At 44.5% G+C, this 20,779-nt stretch overlaps 1 protein-coding gene across 1 annotated transcript; it reads left to right on the forward strand.

Moving 5' to 3' along the window:
- Nucleotides 1–5,214: 5,214 nt before the first annotated feature.
- On the forward strand, nucleotides 5,215–13,821 carry LOC129846436 (prickle-like protein 1; the record flags this gene model as incomplete). Its single annotated transcript, XM_055914365.1, has 4 exons — nucleotides 5,215–5,403; nucleotides 11,745–11,858; nucleotides 13,291–13,428; nucleotides 13,747–13,821. Coding segments are annotated over 4 exons (516 nt in total), but the record flags the coding sequence as incomplete, so codon positions are not given.
- Nucleotides 13,822–20,779: the final 6,958 nt, after the last annotated feature.

Raw genomic sequence — 20,779 nt, forward strand, 5'->3', positions numbered from 1 at the left:
GCCCTGACACCTATCTGGCCCTGACACCTATCTGTCCCTGACACCTATCTACCCCTGACACCTATCTGGCCCTGACACCTATCCCTGGCCCTGACACCTATCCCTGGCCCTGACACCTATCTGGCCCTGACACCTATCTGGCCCTGACACCTATCTAGCCCTGACACCTATCTGTCCCTGACACCTATCTACCCCTGACACCGACCTGGCCCTGACACCTATCTGGCCCTGACACCTATCTGGCCCTGACACCTATCTGGCCCTGACACCTATCTGGCCCTGACACCTATCTGGCCCTGACACCTATCTGTCCCTGACACCTATCTGGCCCTGACACCTATCTGTCCCCGACACCTATCTGTCCCCGACACCTATCTGTCCCTGACACCTATCTACCCCTGACACCTATCTGGCCCTGACACCTATCTGTCCCTGACACCTATCTGGCCCTGACACCTATCTGGCCCTGACACCTATCTGGCCCTGACACCTATCTGTCCCTGACACCTATCTACCCCTGACACCTATCTGGCCCTGACACCTATCTGGCCCTGACACCTATCTGGCCCTGACACCTATCTGGCCCTGACACCTATCTGTCCCTGACACCTATCTACCCCTGACACCTATCTACCCCTGACACCTATCTGGCCCTGACACCTATCTGGCCCTGACACCTATCTGGCCCTGACACCTATCTGTCCCTGACACCTATCTGGCCCTGACACCTATCTATCCCTGACACCTATCTGTCCCTGACACCTATCTGGCCCTGACACCTATCTGTCCCTGACACCTATCTGTCCCTGACACCTATCTGGCCCTGACACCTATCTGGCCCTGACACCTATCTGTCCCTGACACCTATCTGGCCCTGACACCTATCTGTCCCTGACACCTATCTGGCCCTGACACCTATCTGTCCCTGACACCTATCTGGCCCTGACACCTATCTGGCCCTGACACCTATCTGGCCCTGACACCTATCTGGCCCTGACACCTATCTGGCCCTGGCCCCTATCTGGCCCTGACACCTATCTGTCCCTGACACCTATCTGTCCCTGACACCTATCTGTCCCTGACACCTATCTGTCCCTGACACCTATCTGTCCCTGACACCTATCTGTCCCTGACACCTATCTGGTCCTGACACCTATCTGTTTCTGACACCTATCTGGCCCTGACACCTATCTGGCCCTGACACCTATCTGGCCCTGACACCTATCTGGCCCTGACACCTATCTGGCCCTGACACCTATCTGGCCCTGACACCTATCTGTCCCTGACACCTATCTATCCCTGACACCTATCTGGCCCTGACACCTATCTGGCCCTGACACCTATCTACCCCTGACACCTATCTGGCCCTGACACCTATCTGTCCCTGACACCTATCTGGCCCTGACACCTATCTGGCCCTGACACCTATCTAGCCCTGACCCCTATCTGGCCCTGACACCTATCTAGCCCTGACCCCTATCTGGCCCTGACACCTATCTACCCCTGACACCTATCTGGCCCTGACACCTATCTGGCCCTGACAATTATCTGGCCCTGACACCTATCTGGCCCTGACACCTATCTGGCCCTGACACCTATCTGTCTCTGACACCTATCTAGCCCTGACACCTATCTGTCTCTGACACCTATCTAACCCTGACACCTATCTGTCTCTGACACCTATCTAGCCCTGACACCTATCCCTGACTAGCCCAGAGACTGAATACATTTAAACTGCCATGTGTTTGATCAGGTCATTATTTCCCTACAAAGCCTGACCTTCAGATGTTTCCCAAATGGCACCCTATTCCCATAGGGCTCTGTTCAAAAGTAGTGCACTATATAGGGTGCCATTTGAGATGCTACCCTTCCTATGTTTATTTTATTGAAACTTTATTTAACTAGGCAAGTCAGTTAAGAACAAATGATTATTTACAACAACAGCCTACCAATGCTGGGCCAAATTGTGCACTGCCTTCTGGGACTCCCAATCACTGCCAGTTGTGATACAGCCTGGAATCAAACCAGGGTCTGTAGTGACACCTCTAACACTGAGATGCAGTGCCTCAGACCACTGTGCCACTCGGAGGCCTTTAGTATGTGTCAGTATAGGAACAACACGGCCATACCCTCCACCTGGAGTGGGTTTACATAGTGCCGATGTTGGGACTTTTTAAATGCCTTTTTCAAAACAAAATAATGTTTCTCTTTCCCTCCGGTCGGCTCTCTTTGGCTTGGGTTTAAAGGAGCAGAGCAGGGTAGTAAGTTAGACGTTTTGTTTTTGTTTTTGATAAAGACACATTGTGTTATTGCCAACGGGTGACAAGGTGTAACGTGAGTACCTGTGTATGTTGGCTCAGCAATCTGCTGGGGATTTCTCCTGACTTTCCTTACTTGACTTTCTGAAAGCAGAGGTTGGGGTAAAGAGGACGGGGGATGGTGGGGTTAGGAATACATTCACAGAAGAATTTCTTAGATTCTTTCACAGGGAAATCTTCTCTTGGTGTGGTCAGAACTGGGCTACACAAAATGTGTTATTTTTATCCCTTGTAATTAAATATTTTGAGGACAACATATTTCACGTCTAGACACTGTGCTAGCAGGCTATTCCCAGAAATCCATCACGGTTTTCTCTTGAGGACATGACCTAGACAATTATTGTAATGACATGCCTTTAGCAAACGGCTCTCTATCTCTCCGTCCATCTCGTGACTCGGTTGCTTGGCCGTTGGATAATGTCTCAAGGGTACTTAGGGAAAGTGTTTTACCTCACGCAAGGAAAGGCATTGAGCACCTACTGTAGCAAGAAAGTGCATCTAAAATTGGGCTACTTTTTAGTGGATTGGGCAGGATATTGGCTCTGATTGTGCGGGAAAGAGTCATTAGAATCTGGCAACCATAGAAATCCACATAAAACATACAGTTATTGAATTATAGGATAAATCAGGGTGGCAGGTAGTCTAGTGGTTAGAGCATTGGACCAGTAACCAAAAAGTTGCTGGGTTGAATCCCTGAGGTGACAAGGTAAAATCTGTCGGTCTGCCCCTGAACAAGGCATTTAACCCACTGTTCCCCGGTAGGCCGTCATTGTAAATAAGAATGTGTTCTTAACTGCCTAATTACATATATATATATCTGTGCTGTCAACACTGAGTACTACTAACACCACAGAGACCTCAGGTTAGATTAGAAGAACTAATGAGTGATGTCTTTATCTGGTCCTACTTGGTGAAAAGATGGCATAGCCACTACGTTGTGTGTGAAATGAGCACAGTTCCAGTTTAACAGCTTGAGCTTTTATAACCCTTTTTGCATTTGTTGGTTAGGAGCTGCAGGGCTTGTTGTAACTGTATTCAAATTCAAAAAAACTTTCCCCATTCTTTTCTCCACAGTGATGTTGACTGGCTGAGTCAGAATTACCATCTCTGTTTGAATGGGCATTAGACTGTGATTAACTAATGCGAAGGCATTCAAATTACATCTCAGAATACATTAGTTGACATTAGTTTAGAGGATTTGATTTTGTGTAAATACTTTCCACAGCTAGCAGGTTATTGACATGTTTGTGTTTAACTAGACGGATTAGACTGAAAGGTATTAGGCCTACATACTCACATAAGTATACATACATACTACATACTCAGAATCTCGGGACATTTGGTCTCTCTTGTGACAGTCCTTGTCAAGTACCTAATCTTTCAGAAGAAGGTCCCTCCTTGTGACTCAAGAGTGAACTTCCATTAAGTTTAGAGGGCGTCTGTGAAATTCAAACTTTCTCCCCAAACAAAGGTGCTCTTCTCAGGCTATTCTGGGCTTCATTTGCACGTCAAAGGAGCTCAAACAAAACACAAGTGGGGTTTTTAACACGTCTAAGGCTTAAACCACGTTATCTGACAGCGACAGAGTGTTCATCCCAAATGGCACCCTATTCCCTATTTAGTGCACTACTTTTGACCAGGGCACATAGAGCTCCCTTAAAGCTCTTATCAAAAGTAGTGCACTATGTAGGGAATAGGGTGCCATTTGCGATGCGTCTGGAGAGAGGGCTCTGAAGTGGGTGAACACAGAGATAAGAGAGAAGAGAGACTGAAGTGATAAACGTCTCTTGATGTAAACCTCCACCTCCTTCTTATCAGGTCCTTTAAAAGGCTTTGAAAGGAACCTAAAATGGCTGAGATTTTGTGGAAGAGTGATGTGTGTGCCTTAGACAATCACAGACACAAAGCCGTGTTATATAAGGAGATATCATGTCCTCGTCCACGTGTACTGTGGTGTCGTCATGGACACAAGCCCCCTGTCCCCAATACAACCTCAACCTATGAACCAGCAGTGCTTCACTGTGATTGTGACCAGTACAACAGGTCTCTGAATGTACCGCTCTGTGTCAGTCCACCAGCCTCCTGTCCTTGAACAACCTGTAAACCACAGACCTAGTATAGGTATTAAATACTCAGCATTTTTAACACACGCACAGCTTTGGATGTGCCCGGTACAAAAGGTCTCTGACTCAATGTACAGTGTCATGTGATGTAAGGGGATTTAATCATGATTATAAGACCAGATCCATTTAATAGTCAGGCTGTACTCCAGTAACATATCTAATATACTGCACGGGCTTAACTCTACAGTAAGGGCTGTGAGCATCCATCCAGCTCACTGTTAAACCCAGACCTTCCAGCAGTGATGCTGAGTAGGAGATATATGATCTGTTACAGTGGTACTTCATGTAGGGATTCAACTCTAGGATTATATTGGCACACTGTACATGATATAGGCACACTACAACCTGTCATCTACTGTAACTACAATCTGCCATTCAGATACTGTTGTTTCTTTAACTAGGCAAGTCAGCTAAGAACAGATTCTAGTTTACAATGACAGCCTTCCCGGGGAACAGTGGGTTAACTGCCTTGTTCAGGGGCAGAATGACAGATTTTTACCTTGCCAGCTCGGTCCAGCAACCTTTGAGTTACTGGCCCAATGCTCTAACCACTAGGATCTAGGCTACCTGCCGCTCTGTTTCTATACGAGAGCAGACCAGTGTTTACAAAGTGTTTTCAGGAAAGCAGAAACAGACAACAACGTTTGATATAGAGATGTCTCTCCCAATATATAAAGCCTGGCGAACAACTGACTGAATGAGGAATTATTCTAAACGTTGAATTTGGGGGCATTTGATAACACTTTGTCTCCTTTTCTGTCTCCCTCGGGCAGCGCCCGCGTGTGATGAACCTGGAGCGGCCGGTGGGTGTGGGTGTCCGGGGCCTGGATATGGAGCAGCGGACGGGGGGGAAGCTGGGGAAACTGACCCTGGGCTTCCAGAGGAGCTCTACGTCAGACGATGACTCAGGTTGTGCCCTGGAGGAATACGCCTGGGTACCGCCTGGACTCAGACCTGAACAGGTGAGCAGCACGGCATCATATTTATCATCATCATCATCATCATCATTATCATATCCTCATTTGTCTGATGAATGGTCAACCACAAGCTTTCTCTAGTAACTATGGTCACTAACAACAACCACCTCAATGGCATCACATAAAATCAGTAAATGAATGCATGTGTATATGTGTTTGGTGCTAAATCAAGATCACAGTCAACAGCATCATCACCTTCAGCCAAATTAGATGGAGATACATGACTGTAACTATAACATGATGGAGATACATGACTAACTATAACATGATGGAGATACATGACTGTAACTATAACATGATGGAGATACATGACTAACTATAACATGATGGAGACACATGACTGTAAATATAACATGATGGAGATACATGACTAACTATAACATGATGGAGATACATGAATGTAAATATAACATGATGGAGATACAAGACTGTAACTATAACATGGAGATACATGACTGTAACTATAACATGATGGAGACACATGACTGTAACTATAACATGATGGAGATACGCAGGTCATCATGTCAATGTTTTTATACTGTAACTATAACATGATGGAGACACATGACTGTAACTATAACATGATGGAGATACATGACTGTAACTATAACATGATGGAGACACATGACTGTAACTATAACATGATGGAGATACATGACTGTAACTATAACATGATGGAGACACATGACTAACTATAACATGATGGAGATACATGAATGTAACTATAACATGATGGAGACACATGACTAACTATAACATGATGGAGATACATGACTAAATATAACATGATGGAGATACATGACTGTAACTATAACATGATGGAGACACATGACTAACTATAACATGATGGAGATACATGACTAACTATAACATGATGGAGATACATGACTGTAACTATAACATGATGGAGACACATGACTAACTATAACATGATGGAGATACATGAATGTAACTATAACATGATGGAGACACATGACTAACTATAACATGATGGAGATACATGACTAACTATAACATGATGGAGACACATGACTGTAACTATAACATGATGAAGATACATGACTGTAAATATAACATGATGGAGACACATGACTGTAAATATAACATGATGGAGACACATGACTGTAACTATAACATGATGAAGATACATGACTGTAAATATAACATGATGGAGATACATGACTAACTATAACATGATGGAGATACATGACTAACTATAACATGATGGAGACACATGACTGTAACTATAACATGTTAAAGACACATGACTGTAACTATAACATGATGGAGATACATGACTGTAACTATAACATGATGGAGACACATGACTGTAACTATAACATGGAGATACATGACTGTAACTATAACATGATGGAGACACATGACTGTAACTATAACATGATGGAGATACATGACTAACTATAACATGATGGAGACACATGACTGTAACTATAACATGGAGATACATGACTGTAACTATAACATGATGGAGACACATGACTGTAACTATAACATGATGGAGATATGCAGGTCATCATGTCAATGTTTTTATACTGTAACTATAACATGTTGGAGATACATAACCTGTAAATATAACATGATGGAGACACATGACTGTAACTATAACCTGTAAATATAACATGATGGAGATACAAGACTGTAACTATAACATGGAGATACATGACTGTAACTATAACATGATGGAGACACATGACTGTAACTATAACATGATGGAGATATGCAGGTCATCATGTCAATGTTTTTATACTGTAACTATAACATGATGGAGATACATAACCTGTAAATATAACATGATGGAGACACATGACTGTAACTATAACATGATGGAGATATGCAGGTCATCATGTCAATGTTTTTATACTGTAACTATAACATGTTGGAGATACATAACCTGTAAATATAACATGATGGAGACACATGACTGTAACTATAACCTGTAAATATAACATGATGGAGATACAAGACTGTAACTATAACATGGAGATACATGACTGTAACTATAACATGATGGAGACACATGACTGTAACTATAACATGATGGAGATATGCAGGTCATCATGTCAATGTTTTTATACTGTAACTATAACATGTTGGAGATACATAACCTGTAAATATAACATGATGGAGACACATGACTGTAACTATAACCTGTAAATATAACATGATGGAGACACATGACTGTAACTATAACCTGATGGAGACACATGACTGTAACTATAACATGATGGACAATAGACAATACTGTGTTGTCATCCATTGGGTTGAGTTGGATGAGTCTAGATAGGCATCACACACACACACACACACACACACACACACACACACACACACACACACACACACACACACACACACACACACACACACACACACACACACACACACACACACACACACACACACACACACACACACACACACACACATCACAGGGACTTAAAGCCAAGTGACAGGGTGTTGCCATCTTCCTGAGGTGAGGCTGAGATGCAGCGTTGAGTGTAGAACACAAGGGGCCAGTTCACCATTCCTCTGGACCTGGAACAGTTCATGACCCTCCTCCTGGGGAGAGGTAGCGGGGAGCTGTTCGTGACTCTCCTCCTGGGGAGAGGTAGCAGGGAGCTGTTCGTGACTCTCCTCCTGGGGAGAGAGGGCGGGGAGCTCTTCGTGACTCTCCTCCTGGGGAGAGGTAGCGGGGAGCTGTTCGTGACTCTCCTCCTGGGGAGAGGTAGCGGGGAGCTGTTCGTGACAGATCACATCACAGTGACCATTGGTTGTAACCCATATCTGAATGTCACAAAACACAGCAGGCAAACTGAATGTCCATCCACATAGATAAGCTAATACCAGACCCCGACCTGCCAGGAGGAATCAACCCACTCCTAATGTTAACTGTTGTAGATCAGGAGGAATCAACCCACTCCTAATGTTAACTGTTATAGATCAGGAGGAATCAATCCACTCCTAATGTTAACTGTTGCAGATCAGGAGGAATCAATCCACTCCTAATGTTAACTGTTGCAGATCAGGAGGAATCAATCCACTCCTAATGTTAACTGTTGCAGATCAGGAGGAATCAATCCACTCCTAATGTTAACTGTTGTAGATCAGGAGGAATCAACCCACTCCTAATGTTAACTGTTGCAGATCAGGAGGAATCAACCCACTCCTAATGTTAACTGTTATAGATCAGGAGGAATCAATCCACTCCTAATGTTAACTGTTTCAGATCAGGAGGAATCAATCCACTCCTAATGTTAACTGTTGCAGATCAGGAGGAATCAATCCACTCCTAATGTTAACTGTTATAGATCAGGAGGAATCAATCCACTCCTAATGTTAACTGTTGCAGATCAGGAGGAATCAACCCACTCCTAATGTTAACTGTTGCAGATCAGGAGGAATCAACCCACTCCTAATGTTAACTGTTGCAGATCAGGAGGAATCAATCCACTCCTAGTGTTGCAGATCAGAAGGAATGATGATGTAAAAAGGGCTTTATGAATCCACTTGATTTGTAAATCCCCTTGGTGGGGAGATGTAGAGTCACATTATTTGTCAGTGTCACAAACGGTGGACATCACAGCACACAGAGAAGAGCAGCAACATGACTATTCTCCAACTCTACTGATGTCTCCTGACAGATTGTATATCTCTCTCTGCCCCCGATGTTCTAACAACCCCTCACAGGCATAGAATTACACACAGACCCCCCCCCCCCCCCCCCACACCCCCCTGGTGTGACACTGGGATAGGCATCACACACACACACACACACACACACACACACACACACACACACACACACACACACACACACACACACACACACACACACACACACACACACACACACACACACACACACACACACACACACACACACACACACACACACACACACACACACACACACACACACTGCCTTCCACTGAGTTCTGACTGAACACAGAATTGAAGCCATCCGAGACAAATCCTCAAACAAACTGCAGCCAGACTTCAGGCTTTAATGTTTAATGTCTGGAGTCTATAAATACAGACGTACTGACATGCCATTCGCCCCTCCTGCAGAGTGCCTGTGATCTCCTGGAAATGTCCGTCTGGAGGAGCGGGGAGAAAGTGTGATAGTCAACACTGATCTATATGATTTAAGACAAATAATAACCATGGTAACGCAGGTCATCATGTCAATGTTTTTCAGTGTCTTCCAACAATGAGAGTTCTGTTTCAGAGTGAGTCAGTCTAGGGCTAGGCAATACATCCCATGGTTTAGAGTTCTGTTTCAGAGTGAGTCAGTCTGGGGCTAGGCTATACATCCCATGGTTTAGAGTTCTGTTTCAGAGTGAGTCAGTCTGGGGATAGGCTATACATCCCATGGTTTAGAGTTCTGTTTCAGAGTGAGTCATTCTGGGGCTAGACTATACATCCCATGGTTTAGAGTTCTGTTTCAGAGTGAGTCAGTCTGGGGCTAGGCTATACATCCCATGGTTTAGAGTTTTGTTTCAGAGTGAGTCATTCTGGGGCTAGACTATACATCCCATGGTTTAGAGTTCTGTTTCAGAGTGAGTCAGTCTGGGGATAGGCTATACATCCCATGGTTTAGAGTTCTGTTTCAGAGTGAGTCAGTCTGGGGCTAGGCAATACATCCCATGGTTTAGAGTTCTGTTTCAGAGTGAGTCAGTCTGGGGCTAGGCAATACATCCCATGGTTTAGAGTTCTGTTTCAGAGTGAGTCAGTCTGGGGCTAGACTATACATCCCATGGTTTAGAGTTCTGTTTCAGAGTGAGTCAGTCTGGGGCTAGGCTATACATCCCATGGTTTAGAGTTCTGTTTCAGAGTGAGTCAGTCTGGGGCTAGACTATACATCCCATGGTTTAGAGTTCTGTTTCAGAGTGAGTCAGTCTGGGGCTAGGCTATACATCCCATGGTTTAGAGGTTCATAGTTTTATTTTTGGGTACTACCATCCTATTACCTCGTGTTTTTGCTGGAATGTTGTTGAAATATATTTGTCTCAGTTGCTTCCCTCTATTTTCTCTGACTGTTAAAACCAGTCAACTATTAAGTCCCAATGTGGTATAAACTGTACACTCATACAAAAAAGGTTCTAAAACAGTTCTACAGCTGTCCCCATAGGAGAACCCCTTGTGGTTCTAGGTAGGTTCCATCCTTTGAAGAACCTTTTTCGGTTCCAGGTAGAACCTTTTTGAATTCCATGTAGAAGAGGGTTCTACATGGAACTCAAAAGGGTTCTACCTGGAACCAAACAGGGTTCTTCAAAGAATCATCCTACGGGGACAGCCAAAGAAACCAAAGGTGCTGTCTAGAACCTAAAAGAGTTCTAAGTGTGTACAAGCTATTATAAATATATGTTCACATCCTGTTTCAGTTAGTGCACTAACATGCAAACTCAGCAGATCGTTACGGTGGCCTGTTAGCCTGTGGGGCTAGAGTGGTTGAGAGTTTTTTATGCCTCCTTCCTAGTGATACTGACTGTGTGGCTGTAGCATCATTAAGACTGGCTGCTTTCTTTACAGTTCAGCTCCGACTGCAAACAGGGCTGGCCTCTGACTCCAGGCTATGTGGCACTTTCCCAAAAGCTCTTCTCTCTCTCTCTCTCTCTCTCTCTCTCTCTCTCTCTCTTTCTTTCTTTCTCTTCCTTCTATCTCTCCCCCACCCTCTCATTAACCATGAGCACACATGGAAGTAATGAAGGTCTGAAATCAACAGGAGGCCTCCCAAGCCAAATACCTTGTTTTTGTAACCTTACCCCCCCAACCCAGTCCCCCTTGTTTCCCAGCCCTTCACTCTCTACACCTCTAGAATGTGTGGAGGCAAAACAGGTCTTCGTATTCCTAGATAGTCATGGAGCCATGGTGGAGAGATGGAAACATGAATCCAGAACATGTAGTTGGTTGGTGGGATAACTACTGTAAAAACGGTCAATCAGCCAACAGAAGCACCAGTCTTGTATGAACTGTGACCTGAGTGATTTTCCACTGACTGACTGTGACTGACTGACTGACCCTGGCCATTGTTGGCATATCATGGTGGATCTGGCCCGAACAAATCTCTTTAAGCAGCTGTGATTGTGCTCTTGTCCTGGAGCCCAGCGGGGTGTTTACGATGCAGGGCAGTACTGGACGTACTGGATCCTGGACGTATGCCTGGTATTTTTAGGGTGAGCATCACCCTCCAACTGAACTACTAAACCATTAAACCAACCAGGAACCTGTGTGATTGAAGGTGGATTTGCAGTACGACTGAACTAATACTGTTCTAACCATTCCCCCCATCCCTCCGTCCCCAGGTACAGCAGTATTTCTCCTGTCTTCCGGAGGACAAGGTCCCCTACGTCAACAGTCCTGGAGAGAAACACAGGATCAGACAGCTGCTCTACCAGCTGCCGCCTCATGACAATGAGGTAAGAACTGAACCCAGGACAGAGAGTTAATCTACTAGGTCTGTATTCACATAGTCTCGGTTAACCCAGAACTAAAGTCTCAGGTAATGGGTCAGCTGCTTGATTAGGTTCTGGGTCCATCAGTGTTAAGAGAAGGAATTAAGAGATGCTAGAACGAGGAACGGAACCGGAACAAGGAGCTCAACCCTCTCTCTGTGCAAGTTACGGGTTGAACGTCCCCTCCCCTTCCAAATTCGAAAGATGCTAACACCTGCAAAATCGTGATTTGTCCGAATAACCTGCGAAACACCTACTGCTGCTCGTTATCCCACAGATCACAATCCAATTCCAACAGATTCTACGGTACCAGTTCAATTTACATACATCGGTCCATGAGAGATTAGTATTCACAAACCTGATCCTAGACACTCTTTGTGAATACAGGCCCTGGTCCCAGATCTGAATGTGCTTCACCCAGACAGTGATAGTCAGTGGAGATGGCTTTAACCACACAGATCTGGGATCAGGACAGGTTAATGCTGACTAAAGAATGTCACCTCGTCACAGTGGAGGTATTCTAGTAAAGACAAACCACTCACATCGCCTACTACGATCGCCATATGGTGCATTGCTGCATTTGAACACAACCGGATCCTTGTAATGTCTTTCTAGATTGTAAACCAACACTCATTGGACACACATTGTAACCCACTCCTTTAGTCAGCACAGTTTACACTGGGAGATCTGCAGAGGGGCTATGTGGGGCTATCACAGAGGGCATCTTTGACTGCTCTGCTCCAGTCCTGTAGGTGGGCAGGCATTTGTTCCTTGGAACAATAAAGCGTCTGACTGAGTGACTTTATGATGTTTGCTGCCAGGCTCAGAGCAGAGCGGCATACTGCAGCAGGGGAGAAGGGGAGATTCCAAGCATAGCTGTGGTTTACAAGGCCTCCTTAAAGTAGGGCACACACGCAGCCTCACGGGCGCAGGAACACACACACACACACACACACACACACACACACACACACACACACACACACACACACACACACACACACACACACACACACACACACACACACACACCAGAGAACGTTTAGAGAGCGGCGCTCCGAGGGCTCTCGTTGTGTACCAGCGCTGTTTGCTGTTGTTAGGGAACCACAAGGTCCATTGTTGGTTGTTAGTCTTCCGCTCGTTTTTATTTATCTGTGTGGTAATTGTCTGCTCTAAACATCAGGCTTGATGTGTGTACATTCATGCCATCCTTGGGGTGAGCCTCGAGGGGAAGAACGTGTGGTCTTCCATAACATAACCATCAAATACATCTGTGGTGGAAGCAGGGAGGGTTTTCAATGTGAAGGTTTTATCTGTTGGGTAAAAACTGAGTTGTTGTTTTCTCTCTCTCGCTCCCCATCTCTCTCCCTCTCCCATCTCCCTCCCTCCCTCCCAGGTACGGTACTGCCACTCTCTCAGTGAGGAGGAGAAGAGGGAGCTCCACATGTTCAGTGTCCAGAGAAAGAGAGAGGCTCTGGGGAGAGGAACCCCCAGGATGCTCCCCCGAGCCCTGCAACACACCCTCTGTGAACATGTACGTTCACACACACACACACACACACACACACACACACACACACACACACACACACACACACACACACACACACACACACACACACACACACACACACACACACACACACACACACACACACACACACACACACACACACACACACACACACATTCACTGTATTGCCATCTTATAAAACATTTCGATACAAGTCTGGGAGGCGAGTAAGAAAATCTCTCCGAAATGACGTTAAAGCCAGTAAATATGTCTCTCCCTTCTTCATTACATGTCAGTCCTATAAAGAGCTGCTTCTCCCTCCTGATGCTCTTCCTGTAGGCAGAGCAGCAATCCTATAAAGAGCTGCTTCTCCCTCCTGATGCTCTTCCTGTAGGCAGAGCAGCAATCCTATAAAGAGCTGCTTCTCCCTTCTGAAGCTCTTCCTGTAGGCAGAGCAGGGAACGACAAGCTAACGATACAGGGCAGTACACTAGTTGTTTATTTAAAGACTTACCAACCCCCTTTGGCCTCGCTCTGTTCTATATGCACGTCCAAAATGGCATCCTATTCAGGATACTACTTTTGAACAGGGCCCATAGGGAAGTAGTGCACTATGTAGGGAATAGGGTGCCATTTAGGACGCAAGCCTAAAGCTCCAGTGATAATGTGAGGATTTAATCAAGGGCAGAGTCTGTCTCAGTAACAACTAACCCACTCAGAGGGAGCAGAGAGGAGGAAGTGTGGACATTAGGAGCTCATGCTCAACCCGAGCGTGGAAGTTATTCCAGAAAAAAGAATGGGACCAATTTCCTGCAGTCAAAACTAAATGTTAACAGGGTGTTGCGTTCATTTCAACTGTACCACTGGTCAGTAGGCACCCATTAACCCAGTGCTCTACAGACTGTACAATATACTCTCACTCTCTCTCTCTTCTTTCTCTCCCTTCCTCCCTCTCTCTCTCTCTCAATTTCAATTCAAAGGGCTTTTTTGGCATGGGAAACACATGTCTGTATTGCCAAAGCTTATGAATAGAATTGATCACAGTTTGGCTTGTTGAAAGCCTTCAAATCCTGAAATGTAATGGTAATAGCTTGGCTTGTTAAAGGGCCTTAAAAACGAATTTAAAAGGCACGTACCATAAGTCCTTTCTGATCACTGTGGACTAGTGACCACATCCTGTGAGAATAGTGACCACATCCTGTGAGAATAGTGACCACATCCTATGAGACTAGTGACCACATCCTATGAGACTAGTGACCACATCCTATGAGACTAGTGACCACATCCTATTAGACTAGTGACCACATCCTATGAGACTATTGACCACATCCTATGAGACTAGTGACCACATCCTATTAGACTAGTGACCACATCCTATGAGACTAGTGACCGCATCCTATTAGACTAGTGACCACATCCTATGAGACTAGTGACCACATCCTATGAGACTAGTGACCACATCCTATGAGACTAGTGACCACATCATATTAGACTAGTGACCACATCATATGAGACTAGTGACCACATCCTATGCGACTAGTGACCACATCCTATTAGACTAGTGACCACATCCTATGAGACTAGTGACCACATCCTATTAGACTAGTGACCACATCCTATGAGACTAGTGACCACATCCTATGAGACTAGTGACCACATCCTATTAGACTAGTGACCACATCTTATTAGACTAGTGACCACATCCTATGAGACTAGTGACCACATCATATGAGACTATTGACCACATCCTATGCGACTAGTGACCACATCCTATGCGACTAGTGACCACATCCTATGCGACTAGTGACCACATCCTATTAGACTAGTGACCACATCCTATGAGACTAGTGACCACATCCTATGAGACTAGTGACCACATCCTATTAGACTAGTGACCACATCCTATGCGACTAGTGACCACATCCTATGCGACTAGTGACCACATCCTATTAGACTAGTGACCACATCCTATGAGACTAGTGACCACATCCTATGAGACTAGTGACCACATCCTATTAGACTAGTGACCACATCCTATTAGACTAGTGACCACATCCTATTAGACTAGTGACCACATCATATTAGACTAGTGACCACATCATATGAGACTAGTGACCACATCCTATGCGACTAGTGACCACATCCTATTAGACTAGTGACCACATCATATTAGACTAGTGACCACATCCTATTAGACTAGTGACCACATCCTATGAGACTAGTGACCACATCCTATTAGACTAGTGACCACATCCTATGAGACTAGTGACCACATCCTATTAGACTAGTGACCACATCCTATGAGACTAGTGACCACATCCTATGAGACTAGTGACCACATCCTATGAGACTAGTGACCACATCCTATTAGACTAGTGACCACATCCTATTAGACTAGTGACCACATCCTATGAGACTAGTGACCACATCCTATGAGACTAGTGACCACATCCTATGAGACTAGTGACCACATCTTATTAGACTAGTGACCACATCCTATGCGACTAGTGACCACATCCTAGGAGACTAGTGACCACATCTTATTAGACTAGTGACCACATCCTATTAGACTAGTGACCACATCCTATTAGACTAGTGACCACATCCTATTAGACTAGTGACCACATCCTATGAGACTAGTGACCACATCCTAGGAGACTAGTGACCACATCCTATTAGATTAGTGACCACATCCTATTAGACAAGTGACCACATCCTAGGAGACTAGTGACCACATCCTATGAGACTAGTGACCACATCCTATGAGACTAGTGACCACATCCTATTAGACAAGTGACCACATCCTAGGAGACTAGTGACCACATCCTATTAGACTAGTGACCACATCCTATTAGACTAGTGACCACATCCTATTAGACTAGTGACCACATCCTATGAGACTAGTGACCACATCCTATGAGACTAGTGACCACATCCTATGAGACTAGTGACCACATCCTATGAGACTAGTGACCACATCCTATGAGACTAGTGACCACATCCTATTAGACTAGTGACCACATCCTATTAGACTAGTGACCACATCCTATTAGACTAGTGACCACATCCTATTAGACTAGTGACCACATCCTATTAGACTAGTGACCACATCCTATGAGACTAGTGACCACATCCTATTAGACTAGTGACCACATCCTATTAGACTAGTGACCACATCCTATTAGACTAGTGACCACATCCTATTAGACTAGTGACCACATCCTATTAGACTAGTGACCACATCTGATTAGACTAGTGACCACATCCTATGAGATTATTGACCACATCCTATTAGACTAGTGACCACATCCTATGAGACTAGTGACCACATCCTATTAGACTAGTGACCACATCCTATGAGACTAGTGACCACATCCTATGAGACTAGTGACCACATCCTATTAGACTAGTGACCACATCCTATTAGAATAGTGACCACATCCTATGAGACTAGTGACCACATCTTATGAGACTAGTGACCACATCCTATGAGACTAGTGACCACATCCTATTAGACTAGTGACCACATCCTATTAGACTAGTGACCACATCCTATTAGACTAGTGACCACATCCTATGAGACTATTGACCACATCCTATTAGACTAGTGACCACATCCTATGAGACTAGTGACCACATCCTATTAGACTAGTGACCACATCCTATGAGACTAGTGACCACATCCTATGAGACTAGTGACCACATCCTATGAGACTAGTGACCACATCCTATTAGACTAGTGACCACATCCTATTAGACTAGTGACCACATCCTATGAGACTAGTGACCACATCCTATGAGACTAGTGACCACATCCTATGAGACTAGTGACCACATCTTATTAGACTAGTGACCACATCCTATGCGACTAGTGACCACATCCTAGGAGACTAGTGACCACATCTTATTAGACTAGTGACCACATCCTATTAGACTAGTGACCACATCCTATTAGACTAGTGACCACATCCTATTAGACTAGTGACCACATCCTATGAGACTAGTGACCACATCCTAGGAGACTAGTGACCACATCCTATTAGATTAGTGACCACATCCTATTAGACAAGTGACCACATCCTAGGAGACTAGTGACCACATCCTATGAGACTAGTGACCACATCCTATGAGACTAGTGACCACATCCTATTAGACAAGTGACCACATCCTAGGAGACTAGTGACCACATCCTATTAGACTAGTGACCACATCCTATTAGACTAGTGACCACATCCTATTAGACTAGTGACCACATCCTATGAGACTAGTGACCACATCCTATGAGACTAGTGACCACATCCTATGAGACTAGTGACCACATCCTATGAGACTAGTGACCACATCCTATGAGACTAGTGACCACATCCTATTAGACTAGTGACCACATCCTATTAGACTAGTGACCACATCCTATTAGACTAGTGACCACATCCTATTAGACTAGTGACCACATCCTATTAGACTAGTGACCACATCCTATGAGACTAGTGACCACATCCTATTAGACTAGTGACCACATCCTATTAGACTAGTGACCACATCCTATTAGACTAGTGACCACATCCTATTAGACTAGTGACCACATCCTATTAGACTAGTGACCACATCTGATTAGACTAGTGACCACATCCTATGAGATTATTGACCACATCCTATTAGACTAGTGACCACATCCTATGAGACTAGTGACCACATCCTATTAGACTAGTGACCACATCCTATGAGACTAGTGACCACATCCTATGAGACTAGTGACCACATCCTATTAGACTAGTGACCACATCCTATTAGAATAGTGACCACATCCTATGAGACTAGTGACCACATCTTATGAGACTAGTGACCACATCCTATGAGACTAGTGACCACATCCTATTAGACTAGTGACCACATCCTATTAGACTAGTGACCACATCCTATTAGACTAGTGACCACATCCTATGAGACTATTGACCACATCCTATTAGACTAGTGACCACATCCTATGAGACTAGTGACCACATCCTATGAGACTAGTGACCACATCCTATGAGACTAGTGACCACATCCTATGAGACTAGTGACCACATCCTATGAGACTAGTGACCACATCCTATTAGACCAGTGACCACATCCTATTAGACTAGTGACCACATCCTATTAGACTAGTGACCACATCCTATTAGACTAGTGACCACATCCTATTAGACTAGTGACCACATCCTATTAGACTAGTGACCACATCCTATGAGACTAGTGACCACATCCTATTAGACTAGTGACCACATCCTATGAGACTAGTGACCACATCCTATTAGACTAGTGACCACATCCTATTAGACTAGTGACCACATCCTATTAGACTAGTGACCACATCCTATGAGACTAGTGACCACATCCTATTAGACTAGTGACCACATCCTATTAGACTAGTGACCACATCCTATTAGACTAGTGACCACATCCTATTAGACTAGTGACCACATCTGATTAGACTAGTGACCACATCCTATGAGACGAGTGACCACATCCTATGCGACTAGTGACCACATCCTATGAGACTAGTGACCACATCCTATGCGACTAGTGACCACATCCTATGAGACTAGTGACCACATCCTATGAGACTAGTGACCACATCCTATGAGACTAGTGACCACATCCTATTAGACTAGTGACCACATCCTATTAGACTAGTGACCACATCCTATTAGACTAGTGACCACATCCTATGAGACTAGTGACCACATCCTATTAGACTAGTGACCACATCCTATTAGACTAGTGACCACATCCTATTAGACTAGTGACCACATCCTATGAGACTAGTGACCACATCCTATTAGACTAGTGACCACATCCTATTAGACTAGTGACCACATCCTATTAGACTAGTGACCACATCCTATTAGACTAGTGACCACATTATATTAGACCAGTAACCACATCCTATGAGACTAGTGACCACATCCTATGCGACTAGTGACCACATCCTATTAGACTAGTGACCACATCCTATTAGACTAGTGACCACATCCTATTAGACTAGTGACCACATCCTATTAGACTAGTGACCACATCCTATGAGACTAGTGACCACATCCTATTAGACTAGTGACCACATCCTATTAGACTAGTGACCACATCCTATTAGACTAGTGACCACATCCTATGAGACTAGTGACCACATCCTATTAGACTAGTGACCACATCCTATTAGACTAGTGACCACATCCTATTAGACTAGTGACCACATCCTATTAGACTAGTGACCACATTATATTAGACCAGTAACCACATCCTATGAGACTAGTGACCACATCCTATGCGACTAGTGACCACATCCTATTAGACTAGTGACCACATCCTATTAGACTAGTGACCACATCCTATTAGACTAGTGACCACATCCTATTAGACTAGTGACCACATCCTATTAGACTAGTGACCACATCCTATTAGACTAGTGACCACATTATATTAGACCAGTAACCACATCCTATGAGACTAGTGACCACATCCTATGCGACTAGTGACCACATCCTATTAGACTAGTGACCACATCCTATTAGACTAGTGACCACATCCTATTAGACTAGTGACCACATCCTATGAGACTAGTGACTGGCATGTTGTAAAGGTATGGCTGGTTTGAGTGACTGAGTACTGGCATGTTGGAATACCACCCATACAGACAGAGACAGAGAGAGAGACATAGACAGAGAGAGAGAGAGAGAGAGAGAGAGAGACAGAGAGAGAGACAGAGAGTGACAGAGAGAGAGAGACAGAGAGACAGAGAGAGAGCGACAGAGAGAGAGAGAGCGACAGAGAGAGAGAGAGAGACTCACAAAGCGGCGTGGCTTTGCCTATAGCTGTAGTTCTGATTGCCGTACCTTCAGGGGACACACGACACCCCGGTTTCCAAGGCCGATGGTGGCTTGGTAATAATGGACAACAGCTGTGAGTGGTGTCCTGTGGCCCTAGTGCTCAGACCTGGGTTCAATTAGTATTTGAAATCATTTCAAATACTTTAGCCTGGCTTGATTGAGCTAGCCTAGCGCAATGGGACCACTGCCCATCTGTCACTCTAGGCAGGTTAAAGTAAGCAATTCCAGTATCTGAAAGATTTCTAATAGTATTTGAACCCAGGTATGTCAGTGGTTATTTACAGACTGATGACTGTATGTTCAGATATGCTCTGGTGAGCTTTCTGGAATCATACAATCTGGAGGGATGAGGCTATAGTAGTGATTGGTTTTACTTAAACATGTACACAACAAAACAACACAGACACAAACACCAAAACCATTTACTCATTCCTTGGTGTTTTGTGTGGACTGAAACACACCAAAACCATTTACTCATTCCTTGGTGTTTTGTGTGGACTGAAACG

The sequence above is a fragment of the Salvelinus fontinalis genome, unplaced genomic scaffold, assembly GCF_029448725.1.
Source record: "Salvelinus fontinalis isolate EN_2023a unplaced genomic scaffold, ASM2944872v1 scaffold_0538, whole genome shotgun sequence".
Lineage (NCBI taxonomy): Eukaryota > Metazoa > Chordata > Actinopteri > Salmoniformes > Salmonidae > Salvelinus > Salvelinus fontinalis.